This window comes from Nannospalax galili, unplaced genomic scaffold, assembly GCF_000622305.1.
Source record: "Nannospalax galili isolate Female #2095 unplaced genomic scaffold, S.galili_v1.0 scaffold255, whole genome shotgun sequence".
In the NCBI taxonomy this organism is placed as follows: Eukaryota; Metazoa; Chordata; class Mammalia; order Rodentia; family Spalacidae; genus Nannospalax; species Nannospalax galili.
This window is the reverse complement of record NW_008338999.1, coordinates 394314-416921: the sequence shown is the minus strand read 5'-3', so window position 1 is coordinate 416921 and position 22608 is coordinate 394314. Positions and strand designations below refer to the sequence as shown.

The window sequence follows — 22608 nt, the reverse complement described above, 5'->3', positions numbered from 1 at the left end:
CCTGGCATCTTCATCTCAACAGCCCTTCATTAAGAGGTAAGACAACAGTATTTGTTTGCTGTTAGAACTTTAAGAAAGTTTCCCTTGGATGCAAAAGCATGCCTGCTGGTATGCATCTCGGACCCAGCAGTACCTGCTAGAATGACCTACTGTTAGGTATAAATGAGGCCTTTCTATCCAAGGGAAGAACACACTAGATGCACACCAAATGCATACTGCTTCCCTACAAACAGGAAGAATTGAGGGTTTTCCCTCTTTCATATTCTGAAGAGAGGAAAAAGATAAAGTGAGCGGAGAGATAAATAATGCTTAGATGATATGAAAAACCAGAGAGAAATGTATTATTTCAAAGTCGTACTGAAAAATATACGTACAACAGTTATACAAGTGCATATGTAGAGCTGAAAGCTATATCACAAAAAAACACAGTGCCAGGCAAGAGAACCCTCACTTTCAGTTGCTGGGCAAGGTAGTCCAAGAGATTCCCAAAATAACATAGGCTGCCACAGTCCTTGATTGCCTCCTGGAACTTGAAGGTAATACCCTATTGCTGAAGACAGGACATATTTCAACACAGGACTTGGAGCAATAGAGCTAGAACTATCCTGGAAGCCTCCTCCCTAAAGACTAGCTCTCATGGTATCAGAGGTTACTATACAAGCTGCCAAGGGAGAAAACCAATCAATAATCCTACTGGACTATGAAGTCTAATAAACAATGACTGGCCCAGATACTATCAATATTGGTACAATAGTGTACTTTTTTCTTGGGGGTAATCAACAGCTGTCTAATTCGAAATAAGTCCCATTCAATGTGAGGGAGCTCATGTGTGGTACTGTAAACATAGCCAAATACACTTGACTGAAGAGGTCAAAGATCCTAGAGAAAAACCTACTTTTGCCACATTCTTAGACCAATGCAATGTCTTAATTTATTCTAAATATGCATCCTTATACCTACAGACACATGTACCTTTCACCCTTCATCAAAGAAGCTTCTTTTTGCAACAGATGGAGACTATTACAGAGTTCTAGTACTGGCCAAACATAGAGAATAAGTATCTGTGAGACACTTAACACTAAGTGACACATCTTCAATGCAACCTCTACTCACAGGATGAATGCATCTCTCAACTCTCACCAGAGAAGTTTCCTTATGTAGCAGATGGTGATTAACACAGAAACCCACAAAAAGCCAATGTGCAGAAAACAGGCTATAGAGTGCTTATATACAGTTATTAGCTGCCACGTGGGTGCTGAGAACCAAATCCAAGTCCTCTGCAAGAGCAGCAGTGCTCTTAACCACAAAGCCATCTCTCCAGCCCTAAGATGAAGAATTATTAATATCTGATAGAGAACAGGCAATAGAAATTAAAGCCAGTGACAAGAGGTTGGAGAATATGAGTAACATGGAACAAAATGGGATTTTGTGTGTGTGAATAACAAACAAATTCCCAAAAGGAAACCTTGGGAGGTGATAGATATATTTATGTTTTTGGTGTTGATAGCCTCACAAATGCATAACTTGTCCCCATATATACCAAACTGTATGCATTAAATATGAAGTTTTTTATATACCAAGTACTCCTTAATAAAACAGTTGGGGGGGGGGTAAAGAAACCTCAAGGAGTAGAGAAACCCCACATGCCATTAATGTCTAACAGCCTGAGAAAAGTTATTAACATGTGCAACAAATGCCAACTTCTTAAGAACAAGAGATTCCTTGCAGTGGCTTAAAACTTCTTTCTTGTTACCAAGACCTCACTATCAAGCAGGATAGAGGGAACAGAGGAAAGAATACGAAGATGGATCACAAGCTATAAAAGACTAGGTTATCAAACCTCAAGCAATGAAGTTCGTGGTGTTTTCACATTCTGGTGCTGTGTCTGGGTTTTTGTTTTTTCACCATGCCATGCCTTCTATACTAGCTTTTGAAATATTTAATCCCACTCAAAGAACTAAAAATAATTTTACACCAGGGGACATGACTATGACTACAGCCACACCCACAAATACCACAAGTTAACTTTCCATTTTTATTCATTAAAATCAACATCTGTTCACTTATTTAGCTAAGCTACCAGTATAAATTGTAAAGGGGGAAAAAAATCTATAGTGGAAAACAAAAATGTTTAAATGTAAGTTCTATCTGACTTAAATTTCTGTAAGTTCAGACTGCCAAGAGCCATCACTTTCCATTATCCAAGGGTGGCTGGTGTCATAAAACAAATAGCTCTAGTTAAGGCTCAAAATGGCTGTCTTCAGGAATCATGAACAGTGCACTGTCAGAGAAAAGTCTTCCTTAATTTTCTATCAGAACCACCACAGTAAGGACAACATACGTTCAGACATCACTCTCAGTCACTGCTTATCAAACTAATCTTACCCAGCCAGCCTGGTCATTTCACGCCCAGCCAAAACTATTCGACCCAAAGCTTGAGACATCCTCAAAAGCATTCTTCCACTTTGGTAGTAATCCTTAAAGAGAAATAAGTATTAGATTTTGCTCCCATTTGTAAAATGAAAATAAGGCCATAACTGTGCATCTTCATTGCATTACTATCATTACTTCACCTCTAGGAGCTCTGAATGTGTACTCTGAAGATGCCGAGGATGAGACAAATCCAGGAAAGGATGGCTGACAACTAAGTAACCGACTACAGTGGCAATATCTAGAACAAAACAGTTAAGATTTAAAATGTCATCATGTCTCTTTCCCACAAATTATACTGTATCATCTCTTTTAAAACATACTTACATTTGGCAATGATGCTATCAATGAATCCCATAGAAAACCGAAAGAAAATGAAATTATGTAGGTGTTCCACCTGACAGAAAACAAAAGAAAAATATATTTTTCTTTGCACATAAAAATTTAATTGTCCCTGAAGATAAAGCAGACTGTATAGCTCATTAATAAACATGCATTTACTGAGTGGCTAGATTTCTGGCTCTTTGATACACTACACTTTGCTGAGTACAAGCCTGAGTACAAAACAGATGCCAACCAAACACTTCATCAAACCAGTCTTAAACAAACAGGATGGAAGTTGCACAATTTTAACAATGTTGTTTCCCTTACACATAAAACACAATCCGTACTTATATTCACAATATTGCCAGACAGATATATATTCAAATTCATCAATAACCAAAGCAGAAAGGAGGGCTGAACTAATTCAGACACAACACTAACTGTCCAAACTGGTACTTAGTGGTTAGCTTTGATGGAGACTTTTGGACTGTGCTTTATCTTGAGTTAGATGCCACCTAATCTGAATGCAGTGTCACACAGTCTGAGTCTGTAACCTTAATCTAAGCATGGCTTACCTCAAAATTACAAGCCTAAAAAACACTTCTGATTCTGCAGTTTTAAAAGGTTCAGACCTCCCATCACCTTATTCAAGGTGTCGCATGGTTGGGCCAACTGGGATGTTTTCAAGGTCCTCCGCTTTTACTTTGCTCTTTCCTGCTGAGCTCCAGAAACAATGGTGCCTGGAGCTTGTTCCTCTCTTAAGGCTCCCTCCTGCTGTTCCCTCTACCACCAATGCTTTCTTTCTAGATATTTACATTTTGTGACTAAATCATACTTCATGTGGGTTTCTGATTAACTATAACTGCCTCAGGAAAGACTTCTTGGCCATTCCAGTTCAATAAATTCAGCAATAGCCTCCATCACACTCCATCCCTTTATTCTACTTCATTTTAGTCACAGAATTTATTACGATCTGAAATTACATAGACCATTCAATTGCTTATAAATTAACTATATTTTCCACTCAAGTGTGGACTTGCTAAGTACAAAGAGGTTTGTTAGTGTTATTAACACTAACTAGCCTTTAATCTAGCACTCAGGATGCTAAGTGCTATAACTTTGAGGCCAGCCTTGGCATAATGAGTTTGAGGTTATCCTGTGCTACATACACAGAACAACCAGACATCAAGCAACAAAACAAAACAAAACAAAACAAAACAAAACAAAACAAAACAAAAAACAAAACAAAACATACCAAGTTAATTATAAACTGCAAATTGCATTTAAGGAAATACAATTTAAAAAGAGAGGGAACTGTCAGAAGCCATTTCAAATATGCTAATCAAAAGGCAAAGCCTCAATAAAATATTAGTAAACCATAGGTTGAGACCAAAAATAAGCAATAAGAAAAGCAAGCAAGTGAACAGCAGTCTTTGGACTGAAGTGCTGCTACAAGTGCACTTTATCAACGAACACCGTTAGGAACTCAGTCAGGGCTGGGCACGGCAGCACATGCCTTTAATACCAGCACTGGAGAGGTAAAGGCAGGCGGATCTTGAGGCCAGTCTGGTCTCCAAAGGGAGTTCCAGGCCAGTTAGTGCTACAGGGATATCCTGTCTCAAAAAACGAAACAACAACAAACTTGATCATGTTAAAAGGCAAAAATACAATTTTTTAAATATTATTAATTAATTAATTTATTTATTTATTTATTTAATGTGTGTGAGTGTATTGCCTACATGTATATAAGTGCACCGGTGCTATGAAACATCCATGGAGGTAAGAGGAGGGTGTTGGATCCCCTGGAACTGGAGATACAGATAGTTGTTAGCTGTCATGTGGGTACTGGGAACCAAACCTGGGTCCCCTGCAAGAGCAGACAGTGCTCTTAACCATTGAACCACCTCTCCATCCCCTCAAAACTCAATTTTTGAAACAACCTTTTAATCCTCTTAAAACACATATAATTTCACAAATTACCACTAAATGTTAACTTCCTGAAGGCAAGATTGATCCATCATGTTTACCACCTAATTATCATTATCACCTAATGATGGCCACCTACCAAGCACCCTAGATGGTACTTAACATCTTTTCATGAATAAAATTACTTGAATTCAAAATTTCTAAGTAGAGAAAAATTGTTTTTAAAGAAATCGCTATATCCGAAACCAAACGTCAGCAAACTATGACCCACAGTGAAAATTCAGCATGTCACTTGTTTTGTAACTTGTTTCATTAGCAAAGTAGCACAGCCACAGTCACTCATCCATGTATTGTATGTGACCATCTGAGCAGTAAAGCTGAACAATCTAAACATATTTAAAATCTATACATATTAGTCTGTCCTCGATAGAGTTTGTTGACCCGTTCTACATAATCTTTACCGATCTGTGGGAACCACTAAATTATTGACTCAATAAGGCTCCTTTAGTAGTTACCATAAAGATACATTTAGGATTATATTAATAAATCTATCCATTTAATGAATAGATATGATAGTTTTTAAACTCATTTTAAATTTAAAATACAATATAAAGACTCTTGCTATTTAAAATATACACCTTTAAATAACTATATATAATATTTATACATATGCATAAATAAAAAAATACATAAACCTCAAGTACAAATCTTACCAGTTTTCGGAAGACTGAGTGGATTGTCTGCTTTTCTCTTTTATTCCCATTGTAAAAGGCGATTTCCTCACTATCAAAGACAATAATTTAGAAATTAACTTCAATCTTACCCAACCCTAGAAAATAACTGAAATGCAGCATTCAACGAGGCATTGCTACTTATATTTTTCTGTTGTTCCTTCCTCTTTCCTATAATTTCACTTGTAGTCTATGTCTGCCCCAGCCTAAATGAATTGGTCTTCATGCCACAGTATCTTCTTCTTCTGCCTCATTTACAATTTGTGAGCATCAGTCCATTGTACCTTTTACAGGCAGGTTTCATATGACATAGGTGGAAGTCCAGTCTGTGTTCAGTCTGGTGTGCTCCTGTACTCCCATCATCTTTGCTAAGAGCTAAAGCTCAAATACAGTTCTTGGCTTGACTTACACCAAGTATGTTCTTAGTTATATCTATGTATGATTACTCATTTATTTTATTATTATTATGGGGGGGAGTGCCATGGAGTACATATGGAGGTCAGAGGACAACTTTGTGGAATTGGTTGGTTCTCTCCTACTTTTATGTGGTTTGGAGGATTGAACTCAGCCCATAGTGTCTGTTTAAGCACAAATGAAAGATGAAAGGGTTTTTTTTTTGTTTGTTTTTTTGTTTTTTTTTTGATACATGGTCTCCCTGTAGCCCCAGATAACCTGGAACTCACTATGTAAACCAGGCTAGCCTTGATCTCACAGAGATCCACCTGTCTTTGCCTTCACAGACCTGCGACTACAGGTGTGCACCACCATGCCTAGCTGAAAGGTATCTCTTAAAGAAATACCAGAAGTAATGTCTCCTCTTTGTTTCTGGACCATTTTGCAAGGGAGAAAGGTTGGTGATACCTGGAACTGCTTTTGCCATGTTGTAATCACAAGAATTAACTCAAGTAAAGGGACAGAATACAAAGCAGGACAGAGCCAAGAGAATATTCAATAAGAGCCACAGTTGATCCTGCTGTCCCTGGGACTGCTCTGTCTTAAGGGATCTTATGTGAAGCACCTAATGTCTCTACTGCTGGAGCCTTTTGGAGCGATGTTTGCTTTTATAGCAGAAAGCATCCTATATATCATGTTTTACCTATTCTACCCTATATTCCCCTACCTACCTATAGGATGAAATTCCATATATAAAATTAGTAACATTAACAAACCAAGCAAGTAAGGGAAGAGGGAACTATTAAGAGAGTAATTTCTAAGTAATTTTGTAACTTCCTATCGAATAATCTAGTACTAAATAAATATTAGGACCCTCAAGATTGACTTACAATAGATAGATGGATACATGAAAATTTAGAACACTTGCTCAAGATCAAACACTGAACTAGAAGCATGTATATAAAACATAATCTTTACAACAATGGTATTGTCTACTTACTATAAAAAAAGCAAAGTTAGACAATAACTTACTAAAATCATGTAATATACAACTGGTAAGTAGAAGGGGCAGATTTTGAAACTAGTAGGGAGGCTTCCAAGTTTTGTTTTTTTTTTTTCCTATTTTAGATTTCATCCATCTGGAGCTCAAAGGACATTACCTCAGTGATACAGTACCTGCCTAGCATTCAAGAGGTCCTGAGGCCCCAATCCTAGCACCTCTTCCCTGCTCCCACAAAAAAAAATCTGGAAAACAGAATTATGGAGCACTACAAACAGTCACACCTTTAAAATGTTTACGGATAAATTAAGGCAAAGCTTTCTTTGGCTAACTACAAGCAAATTTCAATTTGAATTATGACTAAATTTAAAATGAAATTTTAATCAGTTAACAGAAGACATGAAGAGGTAGATCAAGGAAACTACATGGCTAATAAGAAAAAGGCTTTGAAACAAGGGGGAATTTCTACTTATAAAACCTATCCTTCATAATGTCTATTTTCAGAACAAGGAGAAATCCACACTATTTCAGTAATTGCATTAATAGCTTTTTCAGAGTCAATACAAGTAACATCAATATCCATAAAATAAATTTGCATTAAGTTTTAATAGGTTTCTTCTTACCTATTTGTGATAAGTCGGGAATTGACATATCTATATTCACCTTCATACTTCTGCTCTGTTATTGTCATCTTACCAATTGGTCTTCTAAGACGAGTTAGAAATAGCCCAGAAATAACCAAGTAGGCCATCATACTTGCTGGGCCCTATTATTAATGAAAGAATGATACACAGAACTTAAGGACATTATAAAATCCAATGGGTGCAAACATGTAGAATTGCTATAATTAACTTGAGACTTTGAGAGAAGCTGTTCCTTTTATTATTTTGTTTCTTTCCTGAAAAAAAGAAATGGTAGCCTCTACACTTCCATTATGTACTCCAACCCCTGTAGCTCCCCACCCCAACATCTGCTCACCTAGAAACTCCTATTTATGGTTCTTACCATCTGTCATCCATCTTCTGCTGGAACTCGTCTTGCTACTCTCGCTCAAGACAGCACAATAATTCTCAGAGCTCTTTTTTGCTTTCTATTTCAGTGTTAATGTTCCCGTGAATTCCTTCCTCAGCTCTCTTCTTATCCTAAATGTATACCGCTAGTCCCAATCCTTCTTCACAAGATATTATTGTGAAGTAAGTACCATATATCCTCACCTCAATGTATAGATGTCTCCAGTTCAATTCCCTTAAACAAGCTAGCTGCCTTTCTCAGCTTGTATGTACAGCATGCTTTTGGTTTCTTTATTTTCCCACTCTGTAAATGACCTCATAACCCACTGACCATCTTGTGAAGCTTCAGCTCATCTTGAGCCCATACTTCGAGGATGTTCTTACATCTGACAAGCTTAACCAATCTAATGGACATCTAAATATCTCCTCAAACAGCTCAAATACTAGCTCCATTTCTTATAGTCATAAATACTTCCTTGAAACTTCCATTATTAGACTTAACAGCCTTCATTATAATGGCCGAAGAACTACTTTTCCACCACTGTATAGTAATTTCTCTTCAACAGGAACTCACTCACTTTCTATCTAGCACAGTGTAAATGGATGTATGTGTATCAAGACTTCCAAAATTTTTCAAAATCTAATTGATTCAATGTATTTCAAGAACTATAGCAAATGAGCCAGAGATGCTAAAACTGCTTTTAAGAAATGCAGGCTCAAATTTGTATGTAAGTTGATAAAAATGTAAGAAAACTAAATTACAGCACAGAGATAAGAAAGATGAGTAGGTCTATTCACTTTCTTATGATACAATAAGCTATGAGAATGATTAAACCTGAATCACAGAGTACTAAAGAGAAAAATAGAAAATTCAGCAAAAAACTGCTTTCCCATGTTCTGGAAAAGCAATAAAATCTACCAAGTAAGTTATTAATCAACAATAAAATACATAAACACATATACACAGATACATAAAATCAACACACTGTTACATGGTTTTCTATAAATATATAACAATAATATTAAAATAGTGATTAAAGTTAGACTTCATTGAAAATATTTAGAGAAAAGAGATTCTTGTCACCACAAATACCAGAGATGGGAGGATAAGACTCATGGACTAGCCAACAATTTATATTATTATAAAACACTCTTATGACTATTATACTCATTCTGGGTCTATTGCTCAAACTTTATTCTAATTTTATATTAAAATGGTTTACTACCAAATCTATTTTTTGACATCACTTTGCAACAAAAAGTGTCCAATGTGTGCAATGTATGGTTAAGTACTTCTGGTTACTACTTCCAGAAAAAAAAAATTCAGTATTTGATTTAAAAGATATTAAAAGGCCAAATTAGGATTTTTTTTAATCTCTAGCATAGTATTATTTTATAACCACATTAGGTATGTTTAAAATGTTTCTTCTTTGAGATATAAAAAATTCTTCAACCATCACATTTATCACAAAACAGTATTGTAGCATTTTTAAAAGTAGACCAGGGCTTAGTCAATAGATGCTTGCTACCAAGTCTGAGGATCTGAGTTAGATCCATGGAATACCATATGGTAGAAGGCAAGAGCCCTCATATTGTCATCTGCCCTTCACACACATACCATGGTAGGCACACACACACACACACACACACACACACACACTAAAAGTAGACTCACCTGAGCTCCAATTGCACTTGTTAACTTGAAAATATACAAAACTATGTCTAAAAATGGCTGTAAAATAAACATAGAATATATAGAATTAGATTTTTTGTCTCACATTAAGAAGCTAGAAATATTTTTAAAATTCAAATATATTTAAAGGTACTGACAAAAAAAAATAATTCATAATTATCAAACCAACATTTAAAACAGCAAACACAGCCAGGTGTGGTGGCCAGTCTGGTTTATGTAGGGAGTTCTAGGTCAGCTAGGGCTACAAGGAGACCCTGTTTCAAACAACAACAAACAAACAAACCCAAACACTATAATGAACTAATTTCATAACACTTCTCTACTGCAGTGTGACAAGATATGAGCTACAGATTTGTTCAAATGCCAAGATGAAAGAATATATAATAGTCTGCAGACAAAATTTGCTTGAATCTTGTATTAATGATAGTGAAGAAGAGAAGTGCTAGAGAAATGGCTCAGTAGATAAGCACTTGCTATACAAGCCTGACAACCTGAATTCAGATCTCCAGAACCCACATAAAAGCTGGACAAAGTAGCACAAACACCTGTAATCCCAGCATGTCCCTACCGTGAAAGGAGCTGAGATAGGGGATTACCAGAACCAGAGGGACCCTGTCTCAATCCAGGTAGACTGGGAGAGCTGATGGTGGAAGCTGTCCCGATCTTCACATGCATGCTTTGGGATTGGCCCGCATGAACACACACACACACACACACACACACACACACACACACACGTGTGCACACACAAACACACACTCTCGCAGAAGAAGAGACACAGAAGTGTCTTGTCTAGTTTCATGGATGTGGAACTATAAATACAGCCTGAAGGGGCTGGAGAGATGGCTCAGTGGTTAAGAGCACTGGCTGTTCTTGCAGAAGACCCGGGTTCGAATCCCAGCACTCACATGGTGGCTAACAGCTGTAACTCTAGCTGTAGGGAATCCAACACCCTCTTCTGTCCTCTGTGGGCACTGCACAACACGGGCACACTAACACACATACAAGCAATATGCTCATACATGTGAAAAAACAATAATAATAGGAGAAAAGAAAAAATAAATAAAAAAAGAAATACAGCCTGAGAAGCTGACCTGCAACAACTGCTAGAAGTTACTTACAGGTAAAGAAAGCATATGACTGAAGTCAGCATAAAACTCTTATAAGATCTTCATATGACACTATTAATTCTAAGTCAAAACACTTCACAGAAGATTTTTAAGTTAAGTAATTATATAATTAAAACTATTATAATTGTTCTAATTTTCTTTTAAAAGAATTATTTATATGCTGCTCTTCTACCCAATCAATTCTATGTAAATTTGCTTGGATTAAAAATTCAACAAATCTAACAAGGAAATTTTTCTTAAGTAGGTAAACTTACCTTGCTAAGATTTGAATACAGATCAACTACACTGTTACAAAATTTTTCTACATCTTGTGTAAGCAGCTGGTCTGGATTGGCTATTCTGTTGTCCAGGTTTCCCATTTTATAGTATGTGAAAGCTCTAAAATAGCAATTAGACAATGATTTTAGAACAAGTGATTACAGAAAACAGTACATGTTCACATCACACTACCTACTGCAAGAACATACAGAGAGTTTGGAGACCCTTAGGATTGTCCTAACAATGTTAGAACAGAGAAGGGTGTCCTGGCAGTTAATAAAAGCCAGGACCACAGTTCCAATCACTGATAGGTCACTCCCAAATACGCCCCTAGTCTCAGAGCCATTTTCTTAAAAAGATACCTTATAAATAAAGAAAACCCTCTAAAACCACAGCATCACAAACATCACTGTTCAATTTAAGTACTTAGAATTTTAAAACAGGGTAACACTTACTGGAGATATTCCTCATAGAGGTATCTAGTGAGTCTTACACGGAAGCACAGTTTGAGTTCATTTAACCCATACTTCAGGAAGTTATTAACCAGAGATATCTAAAACAAACAAACAGATATTAATGGTTTTGCTTCACTTCTACTTACTAAACTGCAATTTACTTCTCCATTAGTTGCTGTATCTGCAAGTTCTGATTTGTGTGACTGTTAGTTCAAATTATAATTCAACTCTATTTTATTGAGAATTTATAAATATAAAAAGAACAAGCTAAATCACATGCAATTGGCTTAAGTTAAATATATCTGGAGTTTAATTTAAAAATATTATTAATTATGAGATCTATATTGCCATTTTAGGGAGGTAAGTAAAAAATACAAATCTTTCACACACACACATTTTTAAACAGGGTCTCACTATGTAGCCCTGGTTGGTCTGGAACTCACAGAGATCCTCCTGACTCTGCCTTCTGCCTCCAGAGTGCTGGGATCAAAGGTATGAGTTACCATACTCAATTCAAATCTTTCATTGTTCTAACTGAGGTAAAGACCTGACTTCAGAAGTTCAAATACTTACATTTATACTTCCTATCAACACTGCCCTAGACAACGGAATTCTATTCACACTATGTGTCTTGCTTAAACAAAACTGGTATAAATTTTATACGATCTAATGCTATTTTCCAGGCTACTTCTAGAATCATCCTCACTAACCTTTTCCATTATTAACATTAATTCCGCGATGATTTCCTAGTCTAAACTCAACAGCACTCAGAGTGTCCTAATGCTATGGCGAGAACAGTGGTTTTATACTGAATCCCAATCTTGATGTCTGATGCTTATCTCAATTCTTTATTTTGAAAGGTTTAAAACTTCTGCATGCCCATTCTTAAGCTTTAGTAAGCTAGAGTTTAATTAGATTTCACAAACAAGCTTCTCTTTTCTCCCCTCAAATCTGCAACACGAAATGTCTTATAGGGCCAATTTTTAAAAAAAAAAAAAAAAAAAAAAAAAAAAAAAAGGACCAAGCTAAGAAAAGCATTATGTTTTAAATTAAAACAGGAACACTGTCTGCTCTTGCAGAGGACCCAAGTTGGATCCCCAGCACCCACATGGTGGCTAGCAACCATCCTTATTCCAGTTCCAGGGGATCTGAAACCCTCTTCTGGCCTCCACAGACACTGTATAACTCAAGTGCATTTACAGGAAGGCAGGTAGGCAGGCAGGCAGGCAAAACACTCATACACATGAAATACAAAAAAAAATTTTTTTAATTTTTAGCAAATTTGTAAATAAATTCAGATAATAAATCCCAATTTAACAGTGGCTCAAGTTACAGTAAGTTTATGTTTTAAATTAATAGCTCTCAGATGATTTGCCCTGTATCACTCCCAATTTGGCAAACTAGAAATATTTTAGCCCAAGTGGGAAAGGGGTGTTACTGTCATTTAACAGAATGCTGCTAAACATCAGAGAAAAACTGGTTAGGAGAGAAAGGGAAGGAGAGAGAGAAGGAGGGAGGAGGGGAGGGAGAAAAAGAAAAAAGGCAGAAAATAGAGAAGAAAAAAAGTATGATCACATGTATCCTAACATAAATTATTAAACTAAACACAATTTAAGTTTTCAGTCAAGTATAAAAGTTTACACTGAAAAATTAAGCTATAAACTACAAAATTTGAACTTAATATCACAAATCTTTAAAGAATTTATTAAGTAAAAGTTCTTAAAGCTGTTAAGAATCAGTAAGGCTTTTAAGGAAGTGAACTTACAAGAGGCATGGCAGCGATGAAGTTGAGTAAGTATCTCTTGAAATCTTTTCTGCTACGACCAATGATACCACTGCAAACCACCACATGCAATGCATTAGATGCAAAAGAAGTAAAACCTAACACCAGAAAACTATAAGGCTTTAAAATTATTCTTGGGAATTTCTGCTGAATCAAATAATTTTAAAAAATGAAAAAATTCTTACAAACATGTTTTCAACTTTTGAAAAATTATTTCAAACAGCTTGCTTGAATTTGACTCTATAGACAACAAGGTGAAATAAAAATGGTATCCTAGGGGCTACAGATGTACCCAGTGGTAGAATCTGTGCTTAGTTAGCATGTGCAAGGTTCTGGGTTAGATTCCCTCAAACCACCCACACACACACACGACACACACGACACACAAGTTTAAGCTGCTATAAATGAAATCTAGATGGTGAATCGACTAACAACTTTATAGCCCCAAGAATTCTGGGATACTATGGATAAATTAAATAGCTGCTTGCTTCAAATATTTTAGCACCCTTGATTCTCACTGAAATGAACTAATGATGGCAAAAAGACTAAAGAGAATCTGATGAGCCAATTTTTACATTAAAGGGCCTAGTCTAAATAGTCTAGGCTTTGTGGGCCTTAAAGTTCTTGTTGCAACTATTCAATTCTTCCATTAATGGAAAATAAACAGCCTAGACAACCTGATCAAACTCTACTAAAGGTTTCTCAGAAGAGAAGGTGAGTAATGAGACTTCACCTGTGGGTCCTGGGACTAGTTGACACATCAGAGAAGCCTCAGAATAGTTCTGTAGAGGCTTCAGGTCCTTTGACACAGTTCAACAAAACCACCTCCTCTTTTATCTGCTTTTGGTCTGTTTTACATATTTATGCTTTTAAAATACATACTAAGAACTTAAAGTGAGGGCTTTACTACTTTAAAAATTTATAAGCCATTATGATGAGTATACTATGTGTATGAATGTATTAAAAAGACATGACTTATTTGATCACAGAATTTTCTTTTCAAAGAATCCTTATTAATATCCCCAAATGTAATCGCATATATATTTGTGAAACACTGCAGTTATTTTCCTAGATCTCTAAAGTCTATGACTGGTATATGATAAAGAAATATTTCATTTTTATGAGGGAGTAGGAAAATAAATTTGGGGAATTCTGGGTTAAACAAAGTTAACAAACATCTTTACTGAAGAACTTCTCAAAGATTTTAATATATAAAAATCTAAATGATGTTTATAGTATGCCATATTTCCTTAACAAAACTTTTAGGAAATGTTATCTTAGACTAATAGAAAAACTTCAAGAGCCAATTTTGCTATAACTCTCGAAACACTGTTGTTTTTTAATGGCTGAATCAGAAGAAAGTTAAAATGGAACTGCACAAAAACAGTTTGTAGCATTAAGAATGCTGGAAACATGAAGCAATTAGAACAGTGCAAAAAAGCTTAGAAGCTTAAGTTAAAATGGAACCAAACTACAGAAGACCACACTCTAGTGCTTCCCAAGCTGTGAGACACTCAGATCGTAACACTGTGGTAAAGCACATGCCACCGTGCAGCACTGTTTACCACTGGAGTAGCAGCTATAAATTTAAAAAATGGCTCCTTGAATAAAGCCATATTTCTGCTTATTATTCCACTGCAAAAGAAAAAAATTAACAAAGTGTAATCTAGTCATTGTTACTTCCAAAAGATATAAGGATATGTAAAAAAGATTGTTTGGTACTTTTACAATATGTTTATAGCCTACTAGATGAAAGTACTAGATGAAATATATCTTCATGGTTCGATAAAGCAGCAACAGCTAGGAAGGCTTCCTCACACTATTTTCTATCTTACAGACGCTATCTTAATATGATTTCCCATTCTACAAACTTTTCAGCCATTACAAACAAATAAGTCTTAAATATGAAAGAAATTAAAATGAAGTACATTAAGAACTACAAGCTTCCTGGAAACTCTAGACCTGCTTAGGAAGAGCCAAAAGGAAACAACAGATAAATTCATTCACAATGTAGCTTTCATAGTGAGACAGAGAACTGTGTTAATTTTTCAAATTAGTGCACTATGAATGTGCAATACTTAAAATATTTCAATTTTGACAATTATTAAATATTAATATTTAACCAACTATCAAAGAGTCAATACATGACAGAAGTAAAAAATATTTTACTTAGGAGAAAGTTAACAATAAACTTTAAACTGGGCATTTTACAATTGGCAAATAAGGACTAAATGTATGAGAAAGTTCCCTGCATTCTTGCAACTTTTCTACATATTTCAAGAATATCAAAATTTTGTTCTCTTTTATTTTGAACAGGGTCCTATAATACAGCACAGGATGGTCCCAAATTTGCAATCCTCCTGCGTAAGTCTCCTTAGAGCTGGGATTACAGGTGTATGCCACCATATCCAGTTCCTGTGCGTGTGCGCGTGCATGCGTGCGTCTGGTAGGGGACAGGCGAATCCCAAAAAAGAATATTAAGAAAAATAAATAAGGTAGCTGGAGAGGTGGCTCATATATTAAAAGCACTGGCTGCTCTTGCAGAGAACCTGGGTTTCATTCCCAGCACCCACATGGCAGCTAACAACGGTCTTTAACTCCATCCAGTTCTAGGGACTCTGACGCTCTTTTCTGATCTCTCTCGAGAGCACTGCACAACACAGGCACACTTACATACATGCAGGCAATGTACTCATACACATTAAAAAAAAAATACAGTTAGAACAACAGCCAATAGGTTGACTAACAGAATTCCAAACTGGCTCACTACATGGCTTTCCTTTTGTCTGCCATCATCAGTTAAATTATGTGTCACCTACTTTCGGCAATGCATTTTCCAGGTTAGTACGAATTTAAGAGAATCAACTCAATAAAAATTGGAACTTGCCCACATATGAGTCCATATCAGGCTGTTACCACACAGAAAGCTCTGAATTTTAAATTATGTTTTTTAATTCCTTGAATATTTCTGTATGCTGTAACTTTTTTTGTAAGTAAGTACTAATGAACTTTAATTTTTAAAAACTGGAAATCCTTAGTTTATGAAAATTAATACTGTTTTGGATTACAAAATCATCAATTTATAAAACCTGAATGAAAGGAGAAAACTTCAGAAAGATAATTTTTCATCTTAGTCTTTGAGATAAAGTAATTTTCAAGTCTGCAGCATTCTTAATGTGAGTCTATACAGGTACTTAATATGATGCTTGTATTAAACATAAACTGTACAGTTTGCCACAGGCAGAAAATGTTACAGTTGAGGAAACTATACTAGTTGGAAAGACACTTAAAATCACAGATAAAATTATCAAAGGAAAAGATTTTTAATTTTATAAATCACATGAAAGAACAGAAATGTTTTCTGTACATCTATTACATAAAAGCCTTACATTACCTGGGCATACAGCTTATATAAACAGAGCTGGGGGGAAAAAACAAACTTCTCCTAGAGCTGATATAGTAGCAGCAATGAACAAATGAACATTTCAATGCATTTACGCTTAATGTCTTAGAATGTCTGAGTCCTCACTAAGCACATGTGTGCATGCGTTTACAAACACAAGTACACTAACACACACACACACACACACACACACACACACACACAAATAAGATTCAAAAATACCCTTCAAGAGAGACCAGATGATCAACAAGCCTTAACTTTTAACTTTAAAGCCTTCACCTTTAACTGTGACTTCTTGGCCTAGAGTCACAGGCTGCTTGAGGAGATCCTCTAACATTTACAAAGACCATCAAGGAAAACCTGGGAGCTAACTGACAAAACAAAATAACAAAGAAAAAATTAATGGCTTTATAAATGAAAAAAATGCTTAATTAGAAAGCATGCTATAGAGGCTGGAACACTGGCTGCTCTTGCAGAGGCCCCAGGTTCGGTTCCCAGCATCCATATAATGGATAACAACCATCCTCAACTCCAGTTCCTTGAGAATCTGACATCCTCTCTGGCCTCCATGAGCACTGCACAACACAGGTACACTTTTATACACGCAGGCAAAACATGCACACACATAAAATAAAAATAGAAAACGTGCTATAAAAATGAGCTTCCATACAAATGATAGCTCCTGGAAACAAAACCATAACAAAATTCACAGGAAAATAAATTTAAAGAAATTTTCTAGCTAAGAGAAATGAAGTATCAGACACGAAAATAGAAGAAGAGAAAATTAAAGATGAGATGACTAAGGATTCCAGAAAAATAAGAAGGATTAAAAAAAACATTTCTTAAATTTTCTTCCAGTATGAGGGATGAATTTCCAGACTGAAAAGAATCCACCCAGTGCCCAGCAAAATGAATACTGAAAAAGTTCATACCAACATTCAATGAAACTTCCAAATATCAGCAACACAACAATTATTAAAAGAAAAAAGAAAAAGGAAAAGGAAGAGGGGGCAGAATCCTTTCTAAGGAAGGGCAATGAGCACAGCACAGATCCAAGGCCCCTCTGTAGGTGACAGGTGGTTCTTAAACTTCACTGAAAATTGGAATCGCCTGGGATAGTCCAAATAGTGATGGCTAACTGAACCAGAAATCTTGAGTGAGGCCCAGGCATCAGTAGTTCTTAAAACTGTATGGATAATTCAGAAGCCACAGAGAGATGCTTCTAAATTTCTGATGAAAGTGATCTTCAACTTGGAATGTATAGGCACAGCTAAATTATTGATCAAATGTGAACACTGAAGACTGTTTAAGATCCACAAAGTCTCAAAATTTTACCCTTTTTTGTAATCTTTCTCAGAAAGACTGCCAAAATGAGAAAGTAAACAGGAAAGATAATAATAGGAAACTACAGGGCCCTGGGGTGGGGGTGAAAACTGGGACATAAAATTAGATTGCCTGGTGTGTTTGAACATATTAACATTATGCAGATTATGAAAATTCTACAGTACTGTCAAAAATTTTAAGTTGAATTAGAACGGTAACAAAACACTAAAGGGCACAAAAAAAAAAAGTCTATAATTTACAAACACCAGGACAAGGGGCTGGAGAGATGGCTAGCAGAGTGAAGAGTACTGGGTGTTCTTCCAGAGGGCCTGGGTTTGGTTCCTAGCACCCACATGGTGGCTAACATTGATCCTAACTACTGTTCTAGGGACTGGTCATCCTCTTCTGGCTTCCATGAGCACCAGGCACCAATGTGGTACATTTACATACATGCAAGCAAAATACTCATACCGGTAAAAAGTAAAATAAAAATAAAATTAAAAAAAAATAACAACAGCAAATTCTAGGACAAACAAAATGCTGTAGAGACAGGTAACTACCAAAGCACAGTGTGTAGCTTAGCTTTCAACAATAGACAATATCATGTAACCAACAAATCCTGACACTGAAAATGTAGAATAGCACCAAGGAGATAAACATGGGCATAGTCAAGAGTACAAAAGAGTGAATTCTTCTTCCAAAGTAGGAAACAAACACAAACACCTACAAACAGTAGGGTAAGTGTACTCAACCAAAATGCGGACATAAAAGATGTAACAGCAGGAATAAGAAACTAGTAGCTCCAGAAACTGACTGGTCACAGGTTTCAGGGAGATCTATGTTGAATTTAAAAGCCTATATAATTTTCACACTCCAAAGAGCATGCTATGAAGGGCTTTAATTCTGTGCAGTCACTTCTTTATTTTCCTAGACAAATGAGTCAGAAAACAGGGCATAAAACATTCTTTCTGTAGATTCTTAAGAAGGAAATCAAAGATCTAAGAAAAAGCCTATTTCAAAAGTGTAGGTCTGTCATCCAAAAAGCTGTCTTAGATTATGCAGTTTAAGAAAGTTTCTGAGCTAGGCATGGTGGCCGCACGCCTTTAATCCCAACACTTGGGAGGCACAGGCACGTGGAACTCTGTGAGTTCAAGGCCAGCCTGGTCTACATAGCAAGTTCCAGGCCAGCTGGGGCTACAGGGAAACCCTGTCTTAAAAAGATCAAAAAGTAAAAATAAAAAGAAGAAATTTTCTGGTAAAATATTGTATACTAGTATGTAATATTCCAATAAAATTGTTTACTTTGACATTCATATCATACAATAAATTCATTCATGGACAAAAGAATGCTATAACAACCCAAGATACCCCAACTGACAGTTTTCAGCTTTAAATCCAAAATTAACCATTGCAATGATTAAGATAATATGCAGACAGAATATAATAAAAAATATGAAAAAGCACTAACTTCACAATCAGAACAGTATAAATTTTTTTTTCTTCTAACAAGCATGGTCAATACGATTCATCAAAATGCTTTGTTATTTTCCTCCAAATTACCAATAATTTCAGACATCCAATACTTGGTTGCTCTTTTAAATTTCTTTAATCACACCTGTTACACTGCATTTTAATTTCTGGCTTGTCTCTAATCCTGTACACACTCTTGCTCAGGAAGGTTTGGTCCAGAATTTCTCCTGTTCTTTATTATTCCTATCATCGTGCAACATAGAGTCTGACACACAGGAAACACCACAAAACTGTTTTAGATGAATGAACAAATACATTACTGGACTTCGGTATCTTTTACCCTTTATTTTTTCTTATAAAGGCAATGCTTAAATACAAGGCAAATTAGTATTTCACAGACAAAAAAAGAAGTGAATGGACAAGTACCTTTCAATGAGTGTCCCATTTTGAATCATCCAAACATCACAATATGTTCGAGATACCAGCATAACAGCAATAAGTATCAAGTATCCTGTCTAAAATAAACCAAGTATGGTAAACTTTCTAATTTTAAAAAGTTAAAAGAAACAATACCTTGGAGATTATTTTTAGTTTCAAAATTCAAAGCTTTAATCTAACAACACTTTACATTTTATTAAAAGTACATTTTATCTATGAGTAATTTTAAATACAGTTTAAAGGGAACTTAAGATTATAACATATATGCTAGAGAACTTATAGATCAATCTTTCTCATCTACAATTCAATGAGTCCAGACCAGTCAACTGACTTGCTTTCACACAAAAGTCAATGGCAGAAACTAGAGATGTAACGTAGATTACCTGAATTAGTATGCTGTAACTTTCTTCTATTTTTAATATATTGTTTTAACAAAGAGCGATGGTAATGGTTACTATATTAACTGAACAAACTACCAAATAATGAAGCCAAAAAAAAAACCGAATAAATGAGTTTCAACTTGTTTTTTAAAAAATCTCCAATACTGTCCCTGTTTTCATAGGACTTTCAACTTGAGCTATTAAGGCAAAATTTATACATAAAAAATAACAAATTGAGGCAAGCATATTTGTATAACGTCTTATAAGTGTTAGGATGAGACGGTCTGGAAGAGCAAAAGCAGCCATGGCATTACAAACCAAGTAAAACAAAGATTAAGGGCTGAAAAAAAATGAGATCTGACAGAAAAAAGGGATTAAAACCACACGATGCAACCACATGTTGCTTATCCAGCAGGTTTAGATAATATGAAATTATTGTAAGCTTCCAGTAAGTAGAAAAGATGTTAAAAAGTGATGAGTAGGGAATGCTGCTTTAGCAATACTGGGGAAGACTGATTATGAATTATCAAGAGGGCTAGAGAGATGGCTCAGTGGTTAAGAGCACTAGCTGCTCTTGCAGAGAACTCAAGTTTGGCTTCTAGCACCCACAGGATGGCTAACAATCATCTATAACCAATTCCAGGGCATCCAACACCCTCTTCTAGTTCTATAAGCACTGCATGTACAGCACTTATATACATTGCAGGCAAAATACTCATACACATAAAAATTCAAACAACACAACAAAAGAATGGAGAGGTGAGAGGCTCTCTAAATTGGAAAATTATGAAAGTAACCTAGAAGCAAACATCACGAAAGAAGGCTTTTAGGGAAAGAGATTTGTTGGTTGCTATGTTACTAGAGTGAAGGACAATTGACTCTATTACTTATACAAATTTTATGACAAATATTTTTTAAAAGAGAAGATATGGAAGTGTCACTCTTTAAATGAAAGGAAGAGATTTAAAGCACAGAAGCAGTGCATGAAGTCATAAGTTATCAAAGAAAGTCTGTGTGAATGAGCTGTGACATCTGCTACTGCTTGTTTGCCAGAGTTAGCATTCAAGAAAGATCATCTTCCCATCATCTCCTATAATCTGAAGTTAGGTATTCAACTGACAACAGAAGATATATTCATTTTAATAAATGTTCACTATAGATGTCAGTTTAACTGTAATCTTAACTTTTTTTTTTCCATACAACCAGCTTATTTCCTAAAAATGAAGAACTCAGATACTATTTGGGGTATCTTAAAAACATATTTAAACAAATATCAAGAAGCAACCCTCAAACATATCCTATATTAACATGACTTATTAACATCTCAATGTAATAAACAAGTTTCTGCCGCTTTAATCATGTTTCTGTCAATAGTTTCAATAGAAGAACACAGCATTCCAGGTAGTTGACTGCCATATTCTAGCATTTCACACAGAATAGAATGAAGCTGACTCTTATAAACAAGAGAGTATTTAAAAACTGGCGCTGATCCAGACTGCCTGCACCAAAGGTGACAATTTATAGACAAATAAGTAGACTTCTTTACTTACCCAGAAAACATCTGACCTGAAATACTATGGTTTACTATTCTGATCTCATGACCCTTGAAAGTTGAACACTTGGCCTTACAATTTCGTAAGTCTTACCTCTTTACAAAATGTTCTAGGGACCATGATTTTCAGGATCTGTGAGAGCCTTGATAAAAACACCTTGTCCACCACAGCTCGCTCTTTTTTCCCTTCTTTCTACATTTAGGGGAGGGAAAAAAACGACCTTTTAGATAGCTGCAATGAATGTATAATGGTTACAGAACCACATTTCATATCAACGTAGACAGTTTCATTTAGAGAGTACAGACTTGAGCAGTTTGTCACATTCAAACAGCTACCAAACAAACAATTATCTAGGCACTAAAAAGGAGGTGAGATGTAATGTTCAAAAGAACAGCACAAGTAGAAGAAAAAGCCAGGGAAAAAATAATTAGGTGAAGCATGTTAAGTGCGTAAGAGACAACAAAGTGGCCGGTGTGGATGAAGCTGTGTGAAGTGCACGACAGTGAATGAGGTCTCACAGTGAAGTGGTCAAGTATTTACTGATTCACTTTATTTTTTGCAATGATAGAGACTGAACACAGGGTCTCATCATGGTAGATATGCATTCTATACTGTTTCATATTCCCAGCCTCCACACCTTAATTCATAGAAACTTTTTTTTAAAAAATCCTGAACAGGATGTGCTCTAATATCAATAAGAAACTTGCAGATTCCTAGACTTCTCATTTAACAAGTGATCATTCTCTCTTCCTCATAAATTCAAAGGTTCTTTACAGTTCATATTCTAGCAGAGGAAACACAGACAAAAGTAAACCAAGAAATAATTATAAATAGACTAGGCAGGGACATGACAAAAAGAATAGTTCAGGCAAGAAGACACAAAAGATCTCCTGACATTTAAGGTGATA

General features: G+C 35.7%; 1 protein-coding gene across 1 annotated transcript in view; it reads right to left on the bottom strand.

The window, feature by feature from the left end:
• The window catches only part of Abcd3 (ATP binding cassette subfamily D member 3), a gene marked incomplete in the record, with an annotated part of 74920 nt that overhangs the window by 18144 nt on the left and 34168 nt on the right, over positions 1-22608 (bottom strand). Inside the window, 11 exon segments of the mRNA XM_008833666.3 lie at positions 2386-2477; positions 2574-2671; positions 2758-2827; positions 5394-5463; positions 7428-7570; positions 9490-9546; positions 10892-11015; positions 11351-11448; positions 13116-13185; positions 19756-19844; positions 21794-21892. Coding sequence (XP_008831888.1) covers positions 2386-2477; positions 2574-2671; positions 2758-2827; positions 5394-5463; positions 7428-7570; positions 9490-9546; positions 10892-11015; positions 11351-11448; positions 13116-13185; positions 19756-19844; positions 21794-21892 — 1010 coding nt within the window.